General features: G+C 41.4%; 1 protein-coding gene and 1 pseudogene across 1 annotated transcript in view; both read right to left on the reverse strand.

Annotated features, from left to right (window-relative positions):
* Positions 1-1477: 1477 nt before the first annotated feature.
* Positions 1478-2025, reverse strand: LOC103206601 (annotated as a pseudogene).
* A 14683-nt stretch (positions 2026-16708) lies between these two features.
* The window catches only part of DPP6 (dipeptidyl peptidase like 6), a 1548106-nt gene continuing 1540678 nt past the window's right edge, over positions 16709-24136 (reverse strand). The window contains exons 23-26 of the mRNA XM_007952098.2: positions 22053-22111; positions 20920-20992; positions 20730-20803; positions 16709-16855 (exon numbers count right to left, since the gene is read on the reverse strand). Coding sequence (XP_007950289.1) covers positions 16709-16855; positions 20730-20803; positions 20920-20992; positions 22053-22111 — 353 coding nt within the window. The remainder of the gene's footprint in view (positions 16856-20729; positions 20804-20919; positions 20993-22052; positions 22112-24136) is intronic.

Genomic DNA, 24136 nt, shown 5'->3' on the forward strand with positions numbered 1-24136 from the left:
TGTTCAAGTTTTCTACCTCAATCTGTGTTAGTTTAGGTAAATAGTGTGTTTCTAGAAATCTGTCCATTTCTTCAATTTTTTCAAATTTGTTGGAGTATACTTCTTCATAGTATCCCAATTATATATATAATTTTCTGTTGGATCTGTTGTGACATCACCCCTTTCAGTTCTTATTCATGTTATTTGCATCTTCTCCTTTTCCTTTGTTAAGTTTGCCAGTGGTTTGTTGATTTTATTAATCTTTTCAATGAACCAACTTCTAGTCTTGTTGATTTTTTTTCTATTGTCTTTTTATTTTCTGTTTTGTTTATTTCTGCTTGAATCACTGTTTATTTTCCTTCTGGTGACTGTAGGTATTTTGTTATTGTTGTTTCTTTTTTTCTAATTGTTGGAGATGTTGTGTTAAGGTGTTGATTTTGACTCTACCTTATTTTTTGATGTGTGCATCTATTGTTATAAATTACTCTCTGATCACTGCTTTTGCTCTGTCCCAAAGATTTTGGTTTGTTGTGCTTTCATTCATTTGATCCAAGAAATTTTAAAATTTATTATTTCTTCTACTACCCAGTTGTTTTTAAGAAGGGTACTATTCAGTTTCCATATATTTGTTCTTTTTCTGTTGATGTTCCTATTGTTGATTTTTAATTTTATAGCATTGTCATCTGAGAAGATGCTGTGCAATATTTCAATGTTTTTAAATTTATTGAAGCTTGCTTTGTGGCCTAACGTATGATCTATCCTGGAGAATGTTCCATGTACACTGGAAAAGAATGTATATTGTGCTATTGTAGGGTGAAGTGAAATCGAGTTGACAGTAGTGTTTTTTTGTTTTTTTTTTTTTTGAGGGTGAAGTGCTCTGTAGATGTCTATAAGTTCATGTTGGCAGATTGTATTGTTTAGTTCTTTGGCATCTTTGTTGAGGTTCTCCTGTAGTCTTCAGGTGCCACATTTACTATCTTTCAGAGTAAAAGCTGCCTTCTGGAACAGAATTCTTAGGGTAGTTATATTCACAAGGGCTGAAGCCTTTTGGCATGAATGGCCTTTTGTTTTCAGGTGATAACACTTTGTGCTACCAGGATGGTATTAGATATGCACATACACACAGCTCTTGAGTGCAATTTCAGGACCTCATAGACTCCCTGGAGCCCATTCATGAATTGCCTGTTTCTACTTCTAACTTTTATTGAAAGTGGTGTATTAAAGTCTCCTATTATGATTGTGGAGTTATCTATATGTCTTTTTGATTCTATTAAAGTCTGCTTTATGTATTTTGGGGATCTTTCATTGGGTGCGTAGATATTTATTATGGTTATGTCCTCTTGTTCAATTGGTCCTTTAATCATTATCTAATGTCCTTCATTGTCTTTTATGGTGGTTTTTGTCTTAAAGTCAATTTTATCTTAAAGTAGAAATTAATATTGCTACTCCCGCTCTTTATTTTTTACCATTTTATTTTTGTGTACATATTTGTAGCTAATCAGGTTGTTTCTAGGCCAGGTTCAGGTAACTGAAGGGCTTTTATGAGTAGTTTATATTGTCTAGACCAAGGTATGCTGCAAACATAGTCTGGAACAAAATGAGGAATAGCATCCTTCTAGACAGGTTTAGAAGTTCTGATGCAGTAGGTTAAGATGTTTCCTTTCTCTGGTATAGCCAAGATAACAGGATAAAGACCACCAAAAACAAGACCAACCAATCTACCCCATGTTATGGTACAATTTTCACAGCTCAAATTACCTGTACTCAAAGGTAAAGTTACAAAACCTTTATAAGTTACATGTGTTGTCAAAAATGGAAGCACTGCCATTGGTAAGCTGGCAGTTATCCGAGCCTGTGTCATGTTTAAGATGCACCAAAAAAGACTGTTTGTATTAGCCCAGATAGAGCAGCATTAAGTCCAATATATGTTGATCCATGTTCAAGTAGATTCTTTTTTTCTTCTGGAAATTGTTTAATTTTTCTGGTTACAATATCAAGAGTTGCTAAGTTGTCCTTGATAGTATTATCTGGATCATGATTTTCCATCTTGGGACCTTATACTCCCCTTCTCTCAGCAGCTGGTGCCTGCCCTGGTTTTCCTCAGCCACTTCGGGGCTCAAATCAATCTTGGCTTTATTGGCCCAGGCGCAGGCATCTTTGCCTCCTGCTCTTTTTAAATTGCCATTTACTTAATATATCTTTTTCCAACTTTTGATTTTTAGTCTATATTTTCCTTTGTCTCCAAGGTGTGTCGCTTGTTGATAACATATTGATGGGTTATGTTTTCTTAACCCGTCTGCAACTCTCCATCTCTTAAGTGGTGCATTTAACCCATTTACATTCAGCCTAAGTATGCACAAGTACGTATTTGTTGTCATCATTTTTTAATTTTTTTTTTTTCATGGTGTTGCTGCTTTCTTTGTTTCACATAACTTTCTGTGCTGAACTTGTTTTGTTTATGAATTATCATTTCCATGATTGCTATTGTTTTAGTATTTGCTAAATATTTGTGCTTATCCTCTTCTTTATTTTGATGTGAAAGCTTATCATTTTTCTTTGATAATTTTTTTCTTTGATAAATCTTTACAATTTTCTTTCCCAAGTTAGAACAGTTCTATCTCAAAATTTTCTTGGCTTTCTCACCATTTACAAGTTCTCTAACTACACTATTTTTTCCCTCTTTTTGGTTTGTGTTGTTGTTGTTGTTGTTATGTGCCATTGAGTCAGACCCCACTAATAGCAACCCCTTCCTGGGTTTCTGAGGTGGTATCACTATGAAAGTAGATTGCCCAACCTTCCTTCAGAGGAGTGGCTGTTGGGTTTGAAGTGCCAGCCTTCTGGTTAGCAGTTAAGTAGTTGTCCTCATTTGCCAACTGATGTCTCTGGTTCCCTGTCTACAGTCTTGTACTATTGTTGATTCTCTGTCCAAAGGACTCCCTTTAACATCTTTTATAAGGTTATTCTGGTTTGAACAAATTCCCTTAATTTCTTCTTATCTGGAAATATCCTAATGTCACCCTCACATTTAAGGAACAGTTTTGCTGGGTATATAATTCTTAGTTGGGAGTTTTTCTTTCTTTCTTTTTTTTTTTTTTCTTTCAGGGTTTTATATATATCATCCCATTGTCTTCTTGCCTGCATGGTTTCTGCTGAGAAATCAGAGCTTAGTCTTATTGGTTGCCCTTTGTAGGTACCTTTTAGTTTTTCTTGTGCAGCTGTCAGGTTCTTTCTTTGCCTTTGGTGTTGGTGGGTTTGATTATGATATGTCTCAGACTCCAGTATTGTCTTTCAATTTAGTTTCCAGCCTGTTCAATATTAAATAGGAAAGGCATGTCATGCAGGGATACCTATGTGGAGCCTAGGGTAGTTTGGGGAAAGGATATTCTGAGGTTTTATTAGTTACTTAACATTATGTAACAAATTACCATAAACTTAGGGGCTTAAACCATCGATAATTATTTACTATCTCTCATCATTTCTATAGATCAGGATATTAAGAATGCTTGGCTGGGTGATTCTGTCTCAGTGTTTTCATGAGGTTGCAATTAGATGTTGACTACAGCTATAGTCCTTGGTAGGATTGACAAAGGCTGGAGGTTTCACTTACATACCTGGAAAATTGTACTGGCTGTTGGCAGGAGACCTCAGTTCCTCTCCATGTAAGCCTCTCCACAGATAAGCTTGAGTGTCCTCTTTACATGGAGGCTGGTTTCCCCAGTATAAACATTCCAGAAGACAAATGCAGAAGCCTTTTATAAGGTAGACTTTGAAGTCACACACTGTCACTTCTGCCATATTCTGTTGTCACTGAGGTCAGATAGGATGCATTATGGGAGAGTACTACACAAAGGCAGGAATACTAGGAGTGTAGGATAGTTTGGGAGTACAGTAGATGGTGGATATCATAGTGGTTAGTCAGCTTAGCACCACTTGACTGTGGATTACTTACAGATGCTCCTAGTCCTACACATCACTGTGGGGTTCAGATGACCAGAAATGAAAGCAGTGAACCCCACAAGTTTGACTTTAGTCTTGAAAGATAGGAATGGGGCTGTCCTCAGTATTCTGGCAGACACTAGAAGGTTAATTTGTTGGTGGTATAGCTCTAAAATGCTTGTGTTAAAGAGCGTAGTGGAATTGTAATAAACTTTTGTTTGGGAGCTAAGATGAGCTGTTCAACCACTAACTAACTATGTCCTCTGTGCAAATCATTAAACTTTCTGTGCCTTATTTTTCTTATCCTTAAAACTGGAATTGTTGTTACCTACCTTAACCTCTTCCCCAAGGATTCTTTGAGATTTAAATAATGCAAATAACATGAAAATATAGGGAAAATATTATGTAAATTGTAGTAGTTGTGTGTCAACTTGGATGGGCCTGGTTTTGAGTGGTGGGCAGCTGGCTATAGTTATTTCCCATGATGAGTTTGATAATCAACTCCATGGTGGAATCTACTGGAGAAGCTGAGTAGCTGCCTTAAGGATGTGGTCTGCTTCCAGTTTATAAGGAGAATCTTTAAGGAAGGTCTCTGCAGTTTTTTGGCAGACTTGGACCCTGCATGTAGCTGAGTCTTCATTTATCAGCCTGCCATGGTTCCTGGCAATCTTGGGACTGTCTCTGGACTTAAGCTAGTAGCCTGCCACATTGTTTGGTAATCTTAGGACTGTGCCATTTTATTTGTCGACTTTGGGTTTGTAAGCCTCAGCAGCCAGCAGCTTCCTAGGTTAAGAAAAGCCTCTAGCTTCAGTGGGCTGGGAGCAAGAGAAGGAACTGAAGTCCAAGTTCGAGGGGCTTTCACCCAGCCCCTAGAGCTGGCACTTTGAACTTGAACTTCTACCTTCCCAAACTGTAAGAGAATAGATTCCAGTTTTTTAAAGCCATCCATTTGTGGTATTTTTGTTAGAGCAGCAGTTGTTGTTGTTATGTTGTTGTTATGTGCCGTCAAGTCAGCCCTGACTCATAGCGACCCCTCCTTGGGTTTCCGAGGCAGTATCACTACGGAAGTAGGATTTCCCAACCTTCCTTCCGAGGAGTGGCTGGTGGGTTTGAACCGCCAGCCGTCTGGTTAGCAGGCAAGTGTCTTAGTCACTATGCTACCAGAGCTCCCGTAGAGAACAAAAACATAAACTGAGGTTTCATGTTGCTAGTCTGGCTGATTTTGTGCTGGCCATTAGTTTGTAAAAGAGTCTAAATTCTTTACAGTTCTTTTCTAAAGAAAGGGAAATAAAAACATAATGAGGTTTTCCTGTAGTCTGCAGGTGCCACACTTACTCTCTTTCAGAGCAGAAGCTGCCTCCTAGAACAAGATTCTTAGGGTAGTTATATTCACAAGGGCTGAAGCCTTTTGGCATGAATGGCCTTTTGCTTCCAGGTGGCAACTCTTGGTGCTACCAGGATGGTATTAGACATGCACATACACACAGCTCTTGAGTGCAATTTCAGGACCTCATAGACCCCCTAGAGCCCATTCATGAAATGTACTAATGGTCCAAGCTTTAAATTAAAAATGCTTGCCTTGGGTGGGGGTGTAGAAGGGTCACTTAGACCAGCTGTAAGAAATTAGACCATGCCTAAATGAACTTGGGCTATAGGCAGGCAAATATTTTAATTAAAATGGATATTATGACACAGGCCTCTTCTCCAGGCTTCAGCTGCTCACTCAGGAGTTTCCTGTCATTCTCACTTTGTTAACCCCAGCCTGTCCAGGAGTCAGATCCACAGATTTAAGTCTATCTACCAAAATAGTTTCCTGGGCATGCTAGAACTGTAGGAACCTGGGGGATCTCAGACTCATGAATCTTAGTTGTTGTTGTTTGCCATCGAGTCGGCCCCGACTCATAGCAACCCCTCCTTGGGTTTCTGAGGCAGTATCACTACGGAAGTAGAAAGCCCAACCTTCCTTCTGAGGAGTGGCTGGTGGGTTTGAACCGCCAGCCTTCTGGTTAGCAGTCAAGTGCCTTAGGCACTATGCTACCAGAGCTCCTCATGAATATTAGAGGATCCCTCTAATTTAAGTCTCACACCCTACAAATGTACAGCCTCAGTCATGGGGGTTCTAAAGACCTATATGTGTTCTAAAGACAAACATGTGGCACATTAGTGCAAACCCATTTCTACTGTTAGAAAATACCTCATTCTTGGAAAAAAGAACTGAGAGAGTTCCTTCCTAACCCTGACAGTGATGAAATTTACATCAATCCTACCTAATATTTGTGTAGAACTTCATGTTAACAAAGGACTGTACATTATTTAATTTGTACAGCACTCTTATGAGAGAGATGGTCGCTCTATTTATGGGATGAGAAAACTGAGACTCAGAGAAATTGAGAGGCTCAATATTACATGATTGGTAAGCAGAATCTGATCCCAGGGCACTTAACCATGAAGCTATTTCACTTTCCACCTTACGTCTTCCCAGTCGAGCAGGTCTTGCCAAGGCTGAGAGTGCATACAAGATTATTGAACAAGGATGTTCAATAATAAAGCCCTGATACTGTTAGCACAAAATAAGAATAATAACCAGATAATAAATGGGGTCAGCCACCATCTCAAGAGCCTGTCTGATCAATTATGAAAGCCAACAATGGCCAAAGAACCTAAACATCTCACACTTAAGAGTCATACTTTGCTTATGGAGGCCAGGGTTTAGAGGAATGTTAAAGGTTTCCTTGCCCAGGAGATGTCAAGGATTGGTCCTCTATGGCACTGAATTTTAGAGCAAAGGTCCCACAAGGTCAAGCATCAGTACATGTCATTGAGTCAGAGGTATAGGCTTTCAGGGAGGAGCTTATCAACATTGGATTTAATTCCTTGCAGTTTGAAAAAGAGGATGTTCTAGGCAGGTTGTCTGTGGTCTATTTAAACTGGTAGACTCTGAGTGTAAAAATGAAATAGTATCAATTCTATAAAATGAAGGTGAATGTTTTTGAAAGATTCAAGAAATGTAAACTGCTAAAAATATGCAGTCAGATTAGGTTGGGGCAAGACAACCATAAGTTACTAGGGAAAAAATGTAAAAATCAAAAAGAATTTTGCACTCAGATTGCTTGGCAATTATTGTTTGGTGCTTGTTTTGTTTATTGAGTTTCAATTTTTTATGCTGAAGGTGAGGCACTATGTTTGCAGTTAACACACAAAAGGTAATACAGAACTCATTGCACTCAAAAAAAGACTGGAGATAAATATGCATTTTTATGTTTTACATCAAAATAAATGTTTTATTTTATGTTATTTAATATGCAAATAATTTTAAAAATGATTTTATGCTTTCCAAAATGTTTTATTCTGCACCCTTGCTCTGCACACACTGTCAAAATTCTAAGTCAGCTAGATATACCCCCAAGTCACATCTCACCAGCGGATCTCAGACACTGGTCACTATTGGGGACAGCTGCCAAGATCTACTTGCTTTTCCCAGACTCCCAGACCTTGGCGTTATTTCCCCTTGGTGACATCCTCTTTCCCTTTGCCCTTCAATTTCACTCATTGTCCTCAAGTTGATTCAGACTCATAGTGACCCCCACTGGGTTTCTGAGGAAGTGAATCTTTACAGAAGTAGACTGCCCAGTCTTCATTCCATGGAGTGGCTGATGGGTTTGATCTGCCAAATTTCTGGTTAGCAGTCAAATGCCTTAGGCACTATGACACCAGAACTCCTTGCCCTTGAACTTAGTGCACTATTTATGCAGACCTAGTAACTCTTCCACTGCCTGGGGCAGTGGTCCCAGAGGTGTTCTGGTTACATCTTCCCCAGGGCAATTCCTGGGGCAGAATTGGGATGCACTCTCAAGGGGACTGGGGGAGCAGATTTCCCTTCACCCTACAATGGTGGGCAGATGCTCTGCACGTTACAAGTCCCCTTTATCTGTTAGCAGACAAATTGCCTTCCTGGAGGAAACCAAAGCTCATTCCAACTTCCTTCCTCCATGTGCTTGTATTTGGGGTAGGGTTTTAAAGGGTGTGGTAAGCTGAATAAAACCTCCTCCCCCATAAAAAAGGTGCATACATCCTAGTCCCTGGAATCTGTGAATTTCTTTAGATAGCAAAAAGGCCATTGCTCATGTGGTTAAATTAAGGATCTTGAGATGGGGGTGATTATCCTGGATTATCTGTGTGGGCCCTAAATACAATTGTGAGTATCCTTATAAGAGGGAGGCAGAAATCTTGACACACACAAAAGTGGAGACAATGTGAAGATGGAGGCAGGGATTGGAGTGATGAGGCCACAGCCAAAGAATGTCTGGAGCCATCAGAAGCTGGAAGAAACCAGGAATGGATTCTCCCCTGGAGCTTCTGGAGGTGATGTGGCCCTGTCAACACCTTGATTTGGTTCAGTGATATGATTTTGGATGCCTGGGCTCTAGAATTGTGAAAGAAAAACATTCTGTTATTTTAAGTCATCCAGTTTGTGGTAATTTGTTACAGCAGCCACAAGAAACTAGTGCAAGGAGGAAGCAGAAAAAGCCCAGGAGGGAGGAATGGAGGGAAGAAAAGAGGAGGAGAAGACAGGGACAAAAGAAACACTCACCTGACAAGTTGGTGGAAGCAAAGTTCATCCTGGTGCCTCCCCCCTTTCTTTGCTGGGGAACTTCATGCCCACCTGCCCCATTCCCATAAGCCCAAGACCCTTTTCCCTCCTTTCCCCCACTGTACTGAACTGATCTGGCCTGTGCCCTTCCCTGTAGGAGGAGCTCTGGTGGTATAGTGCCCAAAGCATTTGACTGCTAACCAGAAGGCTGGTGGTTCAAACCCACCAGGTGCTTCTTGGAAGGAATATTGGGCGATCTACTTCCGTAGAGATACCATCTTGGAAACCCAAGGAGGGTTGCTAGGAATCGGAATCAACTAGATGGCAGTGAATTTGGTTTGAATTACTGACCTATTGACTGGACTAAGTTAGCTCTACAGGCATTTCCTGGGTCCTACCTGTAACTGAAAGGAGCTCTGGTGGCACAGTCGTTAAGCACTCAACTGCTAACCTAAAGGTTGTTTGTTCAAATCCACCAGATGCTCTGTGGGAGAAAGATGAGGCAGTCTGCTTCCCTAAGGATTATAGCCTTGGAAACCCTATGGGGGCAGTTCTACCCTGTCTCATAGGGTCACTATAAGTTGGAATCAACTCAATGGCAATAGGTTTGGTTTGGTTTACCTGGCACTAAGAACAAGGTAAATGCTACTGTGGAGACAAAGATGAATCAGACAGAGTTCCTGTCCTCAAGTAGCTCACTCACTGTTGTTGTTATGTGTTGTCGAGATGGACCTGACTCATATTCACCCCTCCTTGGGTTTCCAAGGCAGTATCACTATGGAAGTAGATTGCCCAACCTTCCTTCCAAGGAGTGGCTCGTGGGTTTGAACTGCCAACCTTCTGGTTAGCAGTCAGGTGCCTTAGGCACTATGCTACCAGAGCTCACACACTAGGGGTGCTAATAGTGGGGGCCACTGCCTAACATTTCATGTCAAGTTCACTTGCAGAGTTAGAGTCCAATCTCTATCATCAAACTCAGAGACTGTGGGAGAGATGATGTCAGGAGGGAAGGGAGGGCACATGGCCCCAAGGATGATAGGAGGACATGCTCCCACACAGCCTGTCCCCAGTGTCATTCTCAGCTATGTGGATCCTCTCCTCCTGGCAGAACACTAATACTGATCCTTACTGTCCCCCTGCCCAGAATTATTTCTTCTTTTCCTTTGCTTATCTGTGTTCTACTCTTTCTTCAGGATCCAGCTCTCCCGAGATTGATCTTTCTCTTCTAGTAAATAAGAGTTCCTCCCTCTTCCAAATTTGTGTGGCAGTTTATTATCAGTATTGCTCGTTAGGCTCCAATAAACACAAGACAGAGTACACTGACTATTTCTTATCATTCATTCAACATGTGTTGGGTGTCTACTTTAAGGAAAATATTATTTGGGTTATTTGGGAAATGCATCAAACAGTACATTCTCTCATAGGGAGGAAAGATGGGTAAGTAACTGTAAGATATAAAGGAACATCTTCAAGGGTTCATTGGAGAGGGCCAAATATATTTTAGGACTTTAGATGAGGGTGTGGAAAAATCACTCATCCATTCATTCATTATCCATTTTTCAATCCTCTTCTATGATAATTAGCTTGCTTGCTTTGAAATATATCAAATAGATATATAATGGACCAAAATAAAAGCTCTGTGGGTGTGATACTTCTTGAGGTCCAAAGTACTCTAGAAATTCAGGGGAAACAGAAGCAAGGAGAAGCATTGTTGAGTCAGCCTGGACTCCAAGTGAGGTACCTTCTATGTGAAGTTTAATGTGGCACAGTGTTTGTGATCTCACTTGACTGAGTCCTTCAACATCAATACAACTATATCTGCAGCATTCCAGAAGGAAGATTTCAACCAGGGGCGATTTTGCTCCCCACGGACTTTCACAATGTCTGGAGGAATCTTGGCCTGTCACACATGAGAAAGAGTTGCCACTGACGTCTAGTGGGTGAAGGCCAGGGATGCTGCTGAACTTCTTACATTGCACAGGACACTTCCCCCCTATAGAGAATGATCCAACTCAAAATGTCATAGTGCTTGAGTTCAGAAGTCCTGTTCTCAACAAAGGGGAAATAATAATAAAGGCTTGTGTGTGTGACGTGTGTGTATGTGTGTGTGTGTGCAAGGAGTGTGGAGGATAAGGGAATGGATATGGCAGGAGGCAGGAAGGCAATAATGGGAGTCTGGATTGATAAACTGAGCCCCATTATTGGAGGCATTTAAGCTGTGTTGCGGGAATTTGGTACTGGCTCATAGGAGATGGGAAGTCTCTGAGACACCTGATCAGCAAAAGTAACAGGATGGCCACTTTTTTTTCATCTTGTAGAGAATGACTCTGACATCTGGGCATAAAGGAGGTATGGGAAAGCTCAGTCAGAAGACTTATTAGAACTGAGTTAGCAGAATGGAAATGGGGTGAAGAAATAGCAAGAACCTTTCTTTGTTAATGTCAGTTATTCAAGTGGCTTTTTTTTTTTTTTTCTTTTGTAATCAAGAGATTCATCTTCGACTTTGTATATTTTGGGCCCAAGCTTTTGCCTTAGCATATCTGTTAGTGTTGGGTGTGGTAGGAAGAGAAGATGATGAGCTCAGAACTCATATTAGTAAGTAAGAGTGGTGCTTCTTAAACTTGTGTGTGAGTCTGTTTTTAACAAGGACCACAGTCGATTCTGAAATGCATCAACATTTGAGGGTCCTTGGATAGTGCCAATGGGTAAGTGCTTGGCTACTAACAGTAAAGTTGCAGGTTCAAACCCAGCCAGAAGCCCACTAGAGGACAGGCCTGGTGTTCTGCTTCTAAAAAGTCACAGCTTTGAAAATCCTTCTGGAGCCCAGTTCTACATGGGATCACTATAAGTCAGAATAGACTCAGTAGCAACTAGGGTTTTTATTTTAAATTTAGAGGTATGACTGTTTCGGGCCTTTCTGTATCTTTATGTTGTTTGTCAGCCTCAACTCTTGGCAACCTTATGCACAATGGTAGAAAACACTGTCTGGTTCTGTGCCATCCCGGTTTGGTTGTGCACTGGACCATTGTAATCCATAGGGTTTTCACTGGCTGATTTTCAGAAGTAGATTGGCAGGCCTTTCTTTCTAGTCCATGTTAGTCTGGAAGCTACTAAAATCTGTTCAGCATTTTAGCAACAGGCAAGCCTCCACTGACAGATAGGTGGTGGCTGTGCACAAGGTACATTGGCTAGAAATTGAACCCTGCTCTCCTGCATGGAAGGTGAGAATTATACTACTGAACCACCACTGTGCCTCTGTGTCTTTGTCATACTCCTTGTGTTTGTGGTCATTTCTGATGCTGATTTGGGAAACAAACAAACAAAAAAGGATGTAACTTATACCATTTCACTTGATGTCTGAGAATTTAATTCAATAAGAGATTTTCCAGGAAGATCTGAACTGAACAGGAATCGGAAGCCTCCATAAATTTGTTGTTTGATTGGAATCTAAATCTTGAACCCCCCCACCCCCTATTTCCACCAGTCTTGGTCATGTGTTGGCTAGAGGTTGTGCTTTAGGGTCCAAACATTGGAAAGGCTGAGATCCTCTCAGAAGGAATATTCTGGAAGATCTGACTCAAGTCTTTTGTGAAAGGTAACTGGTTACTCCTGGAGGCCTACAGACTAATGGTTATGAGCTTATCATTAAAAAGAACACAGCATAGAAAAAGAGGGATAGGAGATGGAGGGACATGACTGCCTTCCTCTGTGATGTGGGGCCCATTACTTCCTCCCTTTTTCTGGGCATTATATTTCCTATCTGTGAGGTGTGGCTGTTTCAGAGTTTGTGTTTTGTGTAAGATAACCCAGGTCCTCTCAGGACCAGTCTCCCAGAGGGCTGCCCATACAGACTTTCTGGGAAGCCCCAGTAGTTGAGTCAGTCTTCTTCTCCCTCCTTCCCTGCCCCACAAGGTCCTCTTCTTCCCATAGCCACTCTCACTACCTTCTTTCTTGGACATCAACCTTCCTGTTCTTTCTTGCTGAGGTTACCCTAAGAACTCACACCCACAAATTAATGGAGGATGGTCTATGAGTCTGTCTGCAAATGTCCTTCTAACTTCTCTTAAAATATTTATTTATTTATTTTTTTAAGCAGGGCCCTCCTGACAATCCCTTTACAAAAACAATTGTTTCTGGGACTATTAAGTCAGTCAGGAGATAAAAGAACAAGCTTTCAGGCTTGTAGGGATCGAGAACCATCCACACCCACCATTCATCTACCTGGGTCATCCATCTGGTGTCTCATGTCCTAAGTAATCCATGGGTAGTGGCTATCTCACACCCAGTGTTGTAGTCCTTGCACTGGGTTCTGAGGAATTTAGAGGTGTTTAATGAGGCCTATGGTGGCAAAGTGCCTAAGGCATTTGACTGCTAACCAGAAGGCTGGCAGTTCAAACCCACCAGCCACTCCTCAGAAGGAAGATTGGGCAAATCTACTCCCGTAGTGATACTGCCTTGGAAACTAGACAGGTGTTGCTATAAGTCGGATCTGACTCGATGGCAGTGAGTTTGGTTTTGGCTTTTTCTTATAGACACATGGCTGAAATTTCATTGCTAAAACATTTTAAATTAATTAAAAATGGAAATAAAACTCAACACTCAAATGTTTCATGTATATCCAATTCAAATACATATGAAATGCCTAAGGTTTCCAACCACAGATAAGGCCAAACAGATATATCTGCAAGAGTGTTGATTTAGGCAGACCCTGTATCCTCCAGAGCCATTCTAGACTTGACCCATTTTTCCTTCAGTTTGGGACAGACTAATGGTGTCCTGGAGCTGGAAATGAGATAGCCTTACCATGTCATTCTATACCAAGCATTTCCAAAAATGGCAAAATTAACTTTCTTGTGTGTGGTGGTTATGTTTGTGTGTCAGTTTGGCTGGGCCTGGTTGAGTAGCTGGACAACTGAATGTAGTTATTCCTTATGATGATAGTGGTAATTAACTCCATGATGGAATGTACTGGAGCAGCTGAGTAGCTGCTTTAGGGATGTGGTCTGCTTTCAATATATAAGAAACAGCTTTGGGAATGGTCTCTAGCATATGGCATGTTTGATTCCTGCATGTAGCCATGTCATTGCTCTGCCGACCTTGGGACTTCCAATGGATGTGAATTAATGACTGCTGTATGGTTTGGTAACATCGAGACCATGCCATTTTATTTGTCAACCTTGGGCTTGTTAGCCTCAGCAGGCAGTAGCTGCTTGTAGAGATGCCTCTAGCTTCAGGGGGCTGGGACAGGAGTCAGAGCTGAAGTCCAAGGTCAAGGGGCTTTCACACAGCCCCTGGAGCCTGGCAATTTGAACTCGGGCTTCTAGCCTCCTGAACTGTAAGACAATAAACTCCTGTTTGTTAAGGCCATCTCATTTGTGGTATATTCTTGTCAGAGCACACTAGGTAACCACAACATTGTGTCAACTACCCACTCTTATCCACAAGCCGAGTTCCCTGACCAAGAGAAGTGGATTCAGGAATGTGAAAGGTGGGGCAGGGGGTATTTGGTTCCTTTTTTGTTGAAGGTAAGGTAGGGTGAGGGTGGCTAATGGTAACACTGTTTTGGGGAAAAAAACCCACAGTTAGGCTTGGGATGGCCTCTGCTGCTTTTGACTTTTTATCTCCTTCTTCTTGATTCTTTGATCAAGAAGGAGGCCAAGTGTCAGACAATTCAGCCCAGATGCCTGGGTTTATCATAAGCTGCTTTGAAGAAGCAGCACCTCAGTGACTTGGAAAGGTTTATTTAATCAAAGCCTCTGGTTTAATCCAGACTTAGTGAATTAATGAAAAAATGAATGAATAAATCTCCAAAAGAAGAGACTATTATCTCTTCTTTTATCTAGCATGCAATTCCAAGGTGTCAACTGAGAATCAATTTCACTCTTACTGTTAGGAAATTTCTCTTTGTGTTTCTACCCTAAAACTTTCAAGATTCAAGTCAAATTCATTTTCTCTGATTTATTTCAGGCTTCAATATATTTTATTGAGCCTATCCATCTTAATCTCAATACTGCTGTGACCACTGACACATATTTTATTTTATACCCACTGGGATTCTTGAAAGAAGTCCCTGAGTGGCACAAATGATTAAGCATTTGGCTGTGGACAGAAAGGCTGGCAGTTTGAGTCTACCCACAGGCAACTCAAAAGAAAGTCTTGGTGATCTGCTTCTGAAAAAACAGCTACTAAAAACCCTATGGAGGACAGTTCTACTCTGGCACACATGAGGTCATCACAAGTTGGAACTCAAAGGCAATTGGTTTGATTTTTTGGGTTTGAGGCTCTTGAGGTGATGCATCAGTCCAGGATGGGGCCCAGTAAATACCTTACACACTTTGTGAAGACTTTCACACTTTCTACGATGAGATGGATAAGCAAGAAGAGAGCAATCCAAGTGGTAAAATAATGCTTTATTCCATGGATGAACAAATGCTATCATGCTACATCCTCACTTCCCTCCTACCAGACCTTGTGGCCAGAGCTGGCTTCCCTTTTCAGACCATGTTGGCTTTGTAGTTGGTCAAGCCCATTGAAACAGCAAAAGCATGAACATGTACCATTCAGATCAGTTCAGTTTGTCAGCATGTTGGTGCTTTTCACAAATGATGGTATATCACCTTAAAAAAAATCCTGTGATGGAGATCTTCCAATTGACCTAACATTCAAAGCTCATGTGGATGAAAGCAAAACCCCAAAACACCAATAAGCAACAAAGACATATCTTCTCTGCCAACGAGATGTCAAGGCCATCCACAGCAAGACCAGGAACTGGAGAAATCTGTCCTGACATTCAGGTTGTCAATAAGTTCAAAAGGAAATGATCAGAATGGATATATTTAAAACTATCACTTCTAAAGAGTTCAGATCAGCCAAAGAGTGTTAGCATGCATGCTAAACACAAGATTAGTACTGGTGGGCATGGGCTGGGGACAACTGCACAATGACGGACGCACATTCCTTTCTTATATACAACAAAATGAAATATACACTGTGGATACTGGCTGTACATTTGGTCAATAGATAGCTCACAAGGCTAACATCGAACATCAACCTTACTGCTCACAGCAGGGAGAGGGAAATGGAGCAATCCTGGGATGAGAGAGTGACGCTGGCTCATCCACACACCTTCCTAGAGACCCCTGTGGCCCCAGCACACAGAATGGACCTGGGAGTAGAATCAAAGTGTTGTCTTTTTTGTTTCTTAACCAAATGCCATCTGAAAAGACTTGACAACTTACTGAGGAGGACGAGGATGATTTTTAGGAGATATGTGAGTGGATAATGGTGAATCTACAGCCATGTCTTGACACAGCTCTGTGGGAGAGCAGTGCTCTGTATTTGCTTTTTTAGTGAATAGCATATTGTATGATTTTGCCCTTCAGGTTTCTGAAATGGCTCCACAAAGTCTGAAGACAACCTTTAGGAGAGAGCAGTTACTTCTGATCTGTTTCTTTATCAAAAAAGAACAAAGGCTACACATTGACCTAAGAAAACAAAGTGAAAACAAAACAAAGAAAAACATAGCAAAATAACCCCAGGACAGGAGACATTGGAGTGTCAGGTGAAAACATAGAAAAATACAAATTAACTGTATAAGGTTAACCATTAGCATAGCTACAGTAATACTTTGTACAGAAGGAGGTCTGTCTTCTTCGTGCAGCCCCTTAGCAATGTGGAATTTTCTAGTTACAGAAAGGAGCAAGCCAAAGTGTGAACATGTACTGTTAAAATAATTGTGCTGTACTTGTGGTTTCCACGGCACAGTTACATGGGACAGGATGTTGTGCTGCTAAAGTGAATGTAGTACTCTAAAGTAGATGGTGGGTCTTAATGCTACTGCTTGATAGCTTGAATTTAAGGGCCAGTTTCTTCTAGGCCTCAAAGCAGGCCTTCTCTACCATTGATCCTCATACTTTATTCCTTGTGGGAGGGGTTGTCTGATCCAGCAGTCGCTCTGGGGTCCAGAGGAGACTATCAAGCTGTTCCCATCTTGAACCAGGCATGCATGATGACATACTTCCACCCAGGAAAAAGCTTGTTTCCGGAGCAAAACTGCCTTGGTCGCTGAGACACACATGCTATGGAACGTAACACTCTGGCCCCCACCCCAGCCCTCTGAGGGAAGAGAGAAGGGCAGGGGAAAATTTTCAGTTGCATATTGTTATAGAAAGAGCCTTGCTTGTGCTTAGGGCTGACAACGCGTTAGTCCTCTTCCTCATCCTCTTTTGTTGTGACTGTGGGGAGTTTGTCTTGAATCCTGAAGCATTCCACAAAGAAGTTGATGATGGAGCGGTATAGGTGCTGTTTGAGAAAGGTGCTACGGAAGTAATGGCTTTCGTCAGGGTAGATCTGCAAGGAAGGCATGAGAAGTTACTCATTTGTGGTTAATAAATGAGACTGGGGAAAATACTTCATCCAATATGGACATAAGATACAGGACCTAATAAAACCCAAGCCCCACACAGCTCTGAATCTTAGCTGATGAAAAAAATTTTATCAATCCGTTAGGTACCAAGGTAAATGTCTCTTCCTTCTTGATGTGCTGCCTGACAACCCAGCAAAAAGGGGCCTTGTATTCCTCCTGTGGCATGGAAATTAACATAGTTATGAAGATAACCAGTATCCTGAACACTCCTATCCCTCATAGCACCAGCACCTGTCATGTTCAGTGGGCACTCAGGGAAAATTGGCTGCATAATTAGAAGCACTTCATAGGACAGACTTGTTTGTTTCAATTAGCAACACAGATATATGCTTAGGGTCTACGAAGGTAATGGACCAAACCTTGAGGGCATCAGGACTCCCAAAAGAAATGGAAAGAGTCCTTTCCTTTCTCTATAACTTTCATGAGTGGTGGAAAACTTCCACTAATGTGCTGTGTCCTCTGGGGTTCTGCTTCTCTGGGGTCAGACCAATCCGGCTTGGCTACTCACTGACTGGATAAGTTAACTTTTCTGGCCTCAGTTTCCAGTTGTATCAAGTAGGAATAATGATAATAATAGGACTTAGTGCATAAAGCTTTATAAAAATTACATGATATAATATCTTTAAAGTGATTAGAACAAGGCCTGGGACATATGAACTGCTGAAAAAGATGACAGATAATTATGATATTTGGAGTCCTTGGGTGGTACAAACAGTTAAGCTCCTGGCTACTAAATGAAAAATTGGTTGTTCTAATCTACCCAGAAGTATCATGAAGAAATGCATACTGATCTACTTTCTAAAAAATCAGCCATGGAAAACTCTGTGGAGCATAATTCTACTCTGACACACTTGGGGTCACCATGAATTGAAATTAAAGTGATAGCAACTGGTGAAATATTATATTACCAAGGTAATGTCACCTCCTGTACCATAGGGGATGATATATCATTTCACACAGAAGTACATGACCCAGTAGAGATTCAAATCACATTCTTTCTGACTCTGAAGCCCACACTCCTTCCACGGCACCAGTCTGCCACCTGCATTTTGAATCCTGTATTATTTTTATCTCTTTGGAGGATGGTGTTCACCTTTATTTCAAAGTGTAGTTGACACTCCGTATCCATGGCTTCTGCGTCTGTGGATTCAACCAACCTCATGTTGACAATATTTGAAGGGGGAAAAAAAGCAATTAAATGATCAAAGCAATCCCTCAAAGGCTAAGAGGGAGCATAAAGTGCTATTTCTATAGCATTTACATTGTATTAGGCATTATAAGTAATCTAGAGATGATTTAAAGTATACATGAAGATGTGTGTAGGTTAGATGCAAATATTATGCCATTTTATATAAAGGACTTGAGCTTCCTCAGATTTTGGTGTCTGCAGGGATCCTGGAACCAATCCCCTGAAGATACCTATGTACAAATGTATTTAAACTACCATATGCACATTAAAACATCAAATAGTACAAAATGGTATGGAGTAAGAAGTATACGTCTTCCCTTCTCCAAGTCTCCAGTCCTTCATACCTTTACCTAGAACTAACCATTATTGTAAATTCATTAGGTGTCTGCTTCAGATATTCTTTGTGGCTGAAAGCATGTCAGTGTATGGGTCCCTTTTACCAATATGGATGGAGCACATTGTGCATGCTGTTGAGCCCCTTGTTGGTCTACCCTAGCCATTTACCTCAGAGCGTGGCCCACTTTAGCACAGATAGATTTACCTCTTCATCTGCAATGGCCACAACATGTGTGTATGTAAAATGTTGTTCTGGTTACCTAGTGCCACTCTGACAAGAAAATACAACAAATGGGATGGCCTTAACAAAGAGGAGTTTATTCTTACAATTTGGAGGCTTTAAGTCCAAGTTCAAAGTTCCAGGCTCTAGAGGCTAGGTGAAAACCCCTCAACCTTGGGGTCTAGCTCTGCCTCCCACTCCCGGCCCACAGGAGCCAGAGACATTTCTTCACTCAGACAGCTGCTGGCTGCTGAGGCTGAGAAGCCCCAAGGTTGAAAAGGAAAAATGCACAGTCCCGATGTTACCACATGGCAGGCCATTGACTTAAGTCCATTTTAAATCCCAAGGTCAGCAGAGCATGGCAGGCTGCTAAGCAATGACACAGCTACATGCAGGGTCCAAGCATTCCAAAGGCTAGAGACCATACCCAAAGGCTTCTCCTTATATATAGGAAGCAGATCACATACCCAAAGGCAGCTACCCAGCTGCTTGTGGTAGATCCCACCATGGAGTTGATTGCCAGTCTCCTCAAGGGGATTAACTACCACCAGCTGCCTAGCCAAGTTGACACACAAACCAAACTACCACAAATGTATTTTATGGCAATATTACATTTATGATGGTCTGAAAATTTTCAGAAGCACATTCAAATTTATTAACTAAATCTTTACTTCTCCACTCATCAAGACTTGGCCTAAACTCTCTTCTTCCAGGAAGCTCTCCCTGACCAGCCCAGCCCAGCCCACATGAGGCTATAGAGAGGCTAGGAGCTGGGAAACAAAGGTAGGGGTATGGGTATCAATGCTGGGCTGGGGCCCTTTAAGGAACTCAAGGTGCTAAACTGAGGAAATCTCCCACTTATCTCTGGACTCAAAAAGGCTACTCCTTTGGGGCCACACCTGTTTTATTGAAGGAACCAGAAGGCAGGAAGGGAATAGAAAAGGTTTCTAGGAGTAGCCATCTGTGTTGCTGGAAACAGCTTGGGCTTGGGGCTGGAGGTCAGTACCTGATGCTAACAAGGACATGGCCAGGTGTTAGTGTCTTGGGAAGGGCAGTACTCTTATCACAAAAGCTCTCACTGTCCTGGGAAATCAGCAAGTCTTCAGTAAAAGTGGAAGACTAGTGAGAGGGAGGAATCTCTGGGTGGTGCAAATGGTTAACAAGCTTGGCTGCTAATGGAAAGACTGGAGGTTTCAGTCTACCTAGAGGAACCTTGGAAGAAAGGCCTGGTGATCTACTGTCAAGTTAGCCATTGAAAATGCCATGCAGCACAATTCTACTGTGACACACATAAGGTCACCATGGGTTAAAGTTCCACTCCATGACAATTGGTTCTGGTCAGTGAGTGAGCATTTTCAACAACATGGGCAAGAGCGGCACCCTGATGTGCCAGGAGCTTCGTCAGTGTCAGCCTTGCTGAGGGTGGTTTGGTTATTGACTTGGACTCAATTACTCCTTAGAGGGGGAGTACTGTTGGGGAAAGAGAAGTGGTAGTCCTAAAGGGGTTTAAACACCACCTAAGAGCTCTGATAGCATAGTGCTTAAGGCATTTGACTGCTAACCAGAAGGCTGGCAGTTGAAACTCACCACCCACTCCTCAGAAGGAAGATTGGGTGATCTACTTCCATAGTGATGCCACCTTGGAAACCCATGGAGGGGTCGCTATGAGTCGGATCCAACTTGACAGCAGTGAGTTTGGTTTGGTTTGGTTTGAAGAGGTATGGAGTAAGGATAGCTGGGTGATAGCCTAGTTGTCCATGTCAAGATCAAAATGGTTGTCAGAAGTGACTCTGCAACTTGCTCTTGAACTGAGAATAGCTAAAGCAAATAGAGAAGCTCTGGTCGCATAGTGCCTAAGGCACTTGACTGCTAACCATGGCGCTAAAGCAAGCACATCTATTTTGTCTTATCTGCCCGTACCTGTCTATCCCACAACTATAATGTAAGTGTGTTTGTTGAAATGGTACAAAGAACATATCAATCCACTCTTTCTTTGTGAATGTAAGACTGCTGTTCTCTGAGTGGGAAACTGAGTAGGTGTGCACACACATACCTGTAAGCTGTAATTAGCCTTTGCCTTAATTAGTTGTGTAATGAGTTCTGCTGTGTGCTGGAAATGGATTTTTTCTGTTAAAAAAAAAAAAAAAAAAGAGAGAGAGAGAGAAAAGTGTTAATCAGAATCTATAGCACCATTAAGGGTGAAGCTGTGCAGACATATATGAGATGGACATTGCTGGCCTTACCATCAGCAGTGGCATGGATGATAAGGAACTGCTGCTCCTCCAAGGCAGACACACGATGTGCCACTTTGGTCATCTGCATATGCAGAGACAAAAGGAGAGCGTTAGTGGAAGTTCACTGGGAACTTGACTGAGATAAAGGAAATGTACCAGAAACACAAAGTTCAGGGAAAATGTGAACTTTGAATGAAATATCCAGCAAATCTCAGCCTTCCCCCATTTAATTATTTTTAGGAAGAGGAGCAAGTGAAAGAGAAGAAGGTAGAAAAGGACAAAGTGCTTTCCTTAACTGCTGGTGGTCTCAGAGAGCCATCAGGGGAAAGGACTGGGTGATGATAGCCTAGTTGTCCATGTCATAGATTCAACTCTGAAACCATAGCCCTGCCCTGCCACCGAGCTCTGGCTTCCCACATGCACACAGCTGAAGAAAGACTGGGGCTAATACTTCCCTGGAGTTGACTGAACTGTTATGATTTCCATAAGTGGTACAAATGGTTAATGTGCTTGGCTGCTAATGGAAAGTTTAGAGGTTCCAGTCCAACCAGAGGTGCCTTGGAGGAAAGGCTTGGTGATCTACTCCTGAAAGATCAGCCATTGAAATCCCTGTGGAGCACGTAGGTTCTTTAATGCACACATGGGCTCTCCAGGAGTCAGAATTGACCTCACAGCAATTGTTTGTTTATTTATTTATTTTTATCGGAGGTGTTTTCTGTTTCGTCATCAAAAGCTTATTCTCCTGAAGCAGAACTAGCCTTAGGTACAGAAGTCATCTGCATGGAATGCTTCTATGAGTCCAGGAAGGACTTGCCATCCAAATACTTTTCAACTCTCTTCTTAGTCCCACAAGTCTAAGTCTCTTATAGTGAGAAATACAATCAAACTGCACATTTTTCTGAGAAGTTATGTCAACTTAAATTCACAATATGGAGTAAGGACAGATTCAAAAGGTGTTCTTCAAGTGGGTTTTGGTGGTGGAGAGGTGCAGAGCACAGGGCCTAGGAAAGGGATAATGCTCTAGAGTTGAGTCAAGGGCAAGAGGGCTGGAGGAAAGGAATTCAGAGAAGAGGTTAGGGACAAGGAAGATTGATATCACCCAATTCACAAATTTGCAAAGTGGCATTTATGCCAAGACGTACCTCATACGCTCGGTTGTCAATTCCGTGGAGGCCCAGGTACCTTTCAGAAAATGCAGAAGCTTGAACAGAAGCAAAGGAAGGGAAAGTTATCTCTTGGTCTTGGGGACAAAGTTCCCCAGACTCTACCTAAGGGCCCGGGAGAGTGATGAGAGGGCTCACTTCCACTTGCCACAGCACATTTATTATTATTACTTTTAACCACCTCATTCTCTTGGACCTTTACATGGGTAAACAGATATTACATTTGTGACATTTAAATATGTTAATATTAGTGGCTGGAGTTTTTATCAGCATAGCAAACCTTAATTAAGCAAAACTTTAATTAAGCTAAACTTAATTAATCTTGATCCTAAATAAACAGGATAGCCTCTTACTTCATTTGAGAATAGAGAAAAAGGAAAGATACTAAGAAGGCAGATTTCCACCAGGATTTAATTTTTTTTTTTTCCTTTTTAAATTCTAGGTATCTCTCCAGCCCAATGTGCTCCACACCCTGCAGTTACAACCCCACCCTGGCTCCAGATCTTGGTCCTGGAGGAAGGTCTTGAGGTCTGCAAGATCATTAAAGCAAAAGCAAGTCGTTTTACTGGGTTGTATCTGTCAGGGAGGATAGCACATGAAATCACTTACACAGAGTGTCAGTTTAACCCTCAGTTAATTAGAAGCAAAAACTTAAGAAGATTTTTAGTCCTGGGCTCTATGACAAATCAAGACATGGGGTGGGAGCATATATGGGAATCTGAATTAGGAAAATTTGAAATAGCATGATTAAAAAATTAACAAAGTCTCACTGAATATGAAAAATGTTTAACAGGCTACATGTTTTCCCATGGGAAAATTCCTTTAAATTATTCTGAATTAGAAGAGCTCTTGTGTAATTAAAAGTTGAGATTTGCATTGCAAAGGACACTTAGTAAAGACAGTGCATCTGTTGTGAGATTTGGGCTGGGCTAGCCAGAGGATGTTAAATTTATTCTTGAGATGGTCTCCCAATTCAGGTGGGATATACACAAGATCATACTCTGGCTCTCATGGAATTGTTTTAATTTTCTTCAGCTTCAACTTGAACTTTCATATGAGCAATTGATGGTTGGTTCTGGAGTCAGCCCCTGGCTTTGTTCTGACTGATGATGATTTATAGACAATATGAAGAATTGATTTGACACATCGAACACCAGATGGACTGTGGGATGACATCAAGGACATTATACTTGATGAAAGCAAAAGGTCATTAAAAAGATAGGAAAAAAAGAAAAGATCAAAATGGTTGTCAGAAGTGACTCAGCAACTTGCTCTTGAACTGAGAATAGCTAAAGCAAATAGAAGAAATGATGAAGTTTTTTTGAACTGAACAGATTTTCAAAGGGCAGCTTGAGAAGACAAAGTAAAGTATCACAGTGAAATCTGCCAAGGCCTAGAGTTAGAAAACCAAAAGGAAAGAACATGCTAACCATTTCTCAAGATGAAAGAACTGAAGAAAAAGTCAAGCCTCAGGTTGCAGTACTGAAGGATTCTGTAGCCAAAATATTGAACAAGGCAGAAAACATCAAAAGAAGATGGAAGGAATACACAGAGTCAATGTACCAAAAGGAATTGGTTGACATTCATGCATTTCAGGAGGTAGCATATGATCAAGAACCAATGATACTGAAGGAAGAAGTCCAAGGTTCACTGAAGGCATTGGCAAAAAACAAGACTCTAGGAACTGACAGAATACCAGTTGATGTGTTTCAATGACTGAATAAAATGCTGGAAGCACTCATTTGTTTATAACAAGGTATTTGGAAGAGAGCTACCTGGCTGACTGACTGGAAGAGATTCATATTTGTTCCCATTGCAAAGGTCATACGATACAGTGTGGCAATTGTCTATCAATATCATTAATATCATATACAAGTAAAATTTTGCTGAAGATAATTAAAAAATGGGCTACTGCAGGATATCAACAGGGAACAGCCAGAAATCCAAGCTGGATTCAGTAGAGGATGTGGAACGAGGGTTATCATTGCTGATGTCAGATGGATCTTGGCTAAAAGCAGGGAATACCAGAAAGATGTTTACCCATGTTTTATTACGACTAACTT

Source organism: Orycteropus afer, unplaced genomic scaffold (genome assembly GCF_000298275.1).
Source record: "Orycteropus afer afer isolate SDZICR_OR568_19922 unplaced genomic scaffold, OryAfe1.0 scaffold00324, whole genome shotgun sequence".
In the NCBI taxonomy this organism is placed as follows: Eukaryota; Metazoa; Chordata; class Mammalia; order Tubulidentata; family Orycteropodidae; genus Orycteropus; species Orycteropus afer.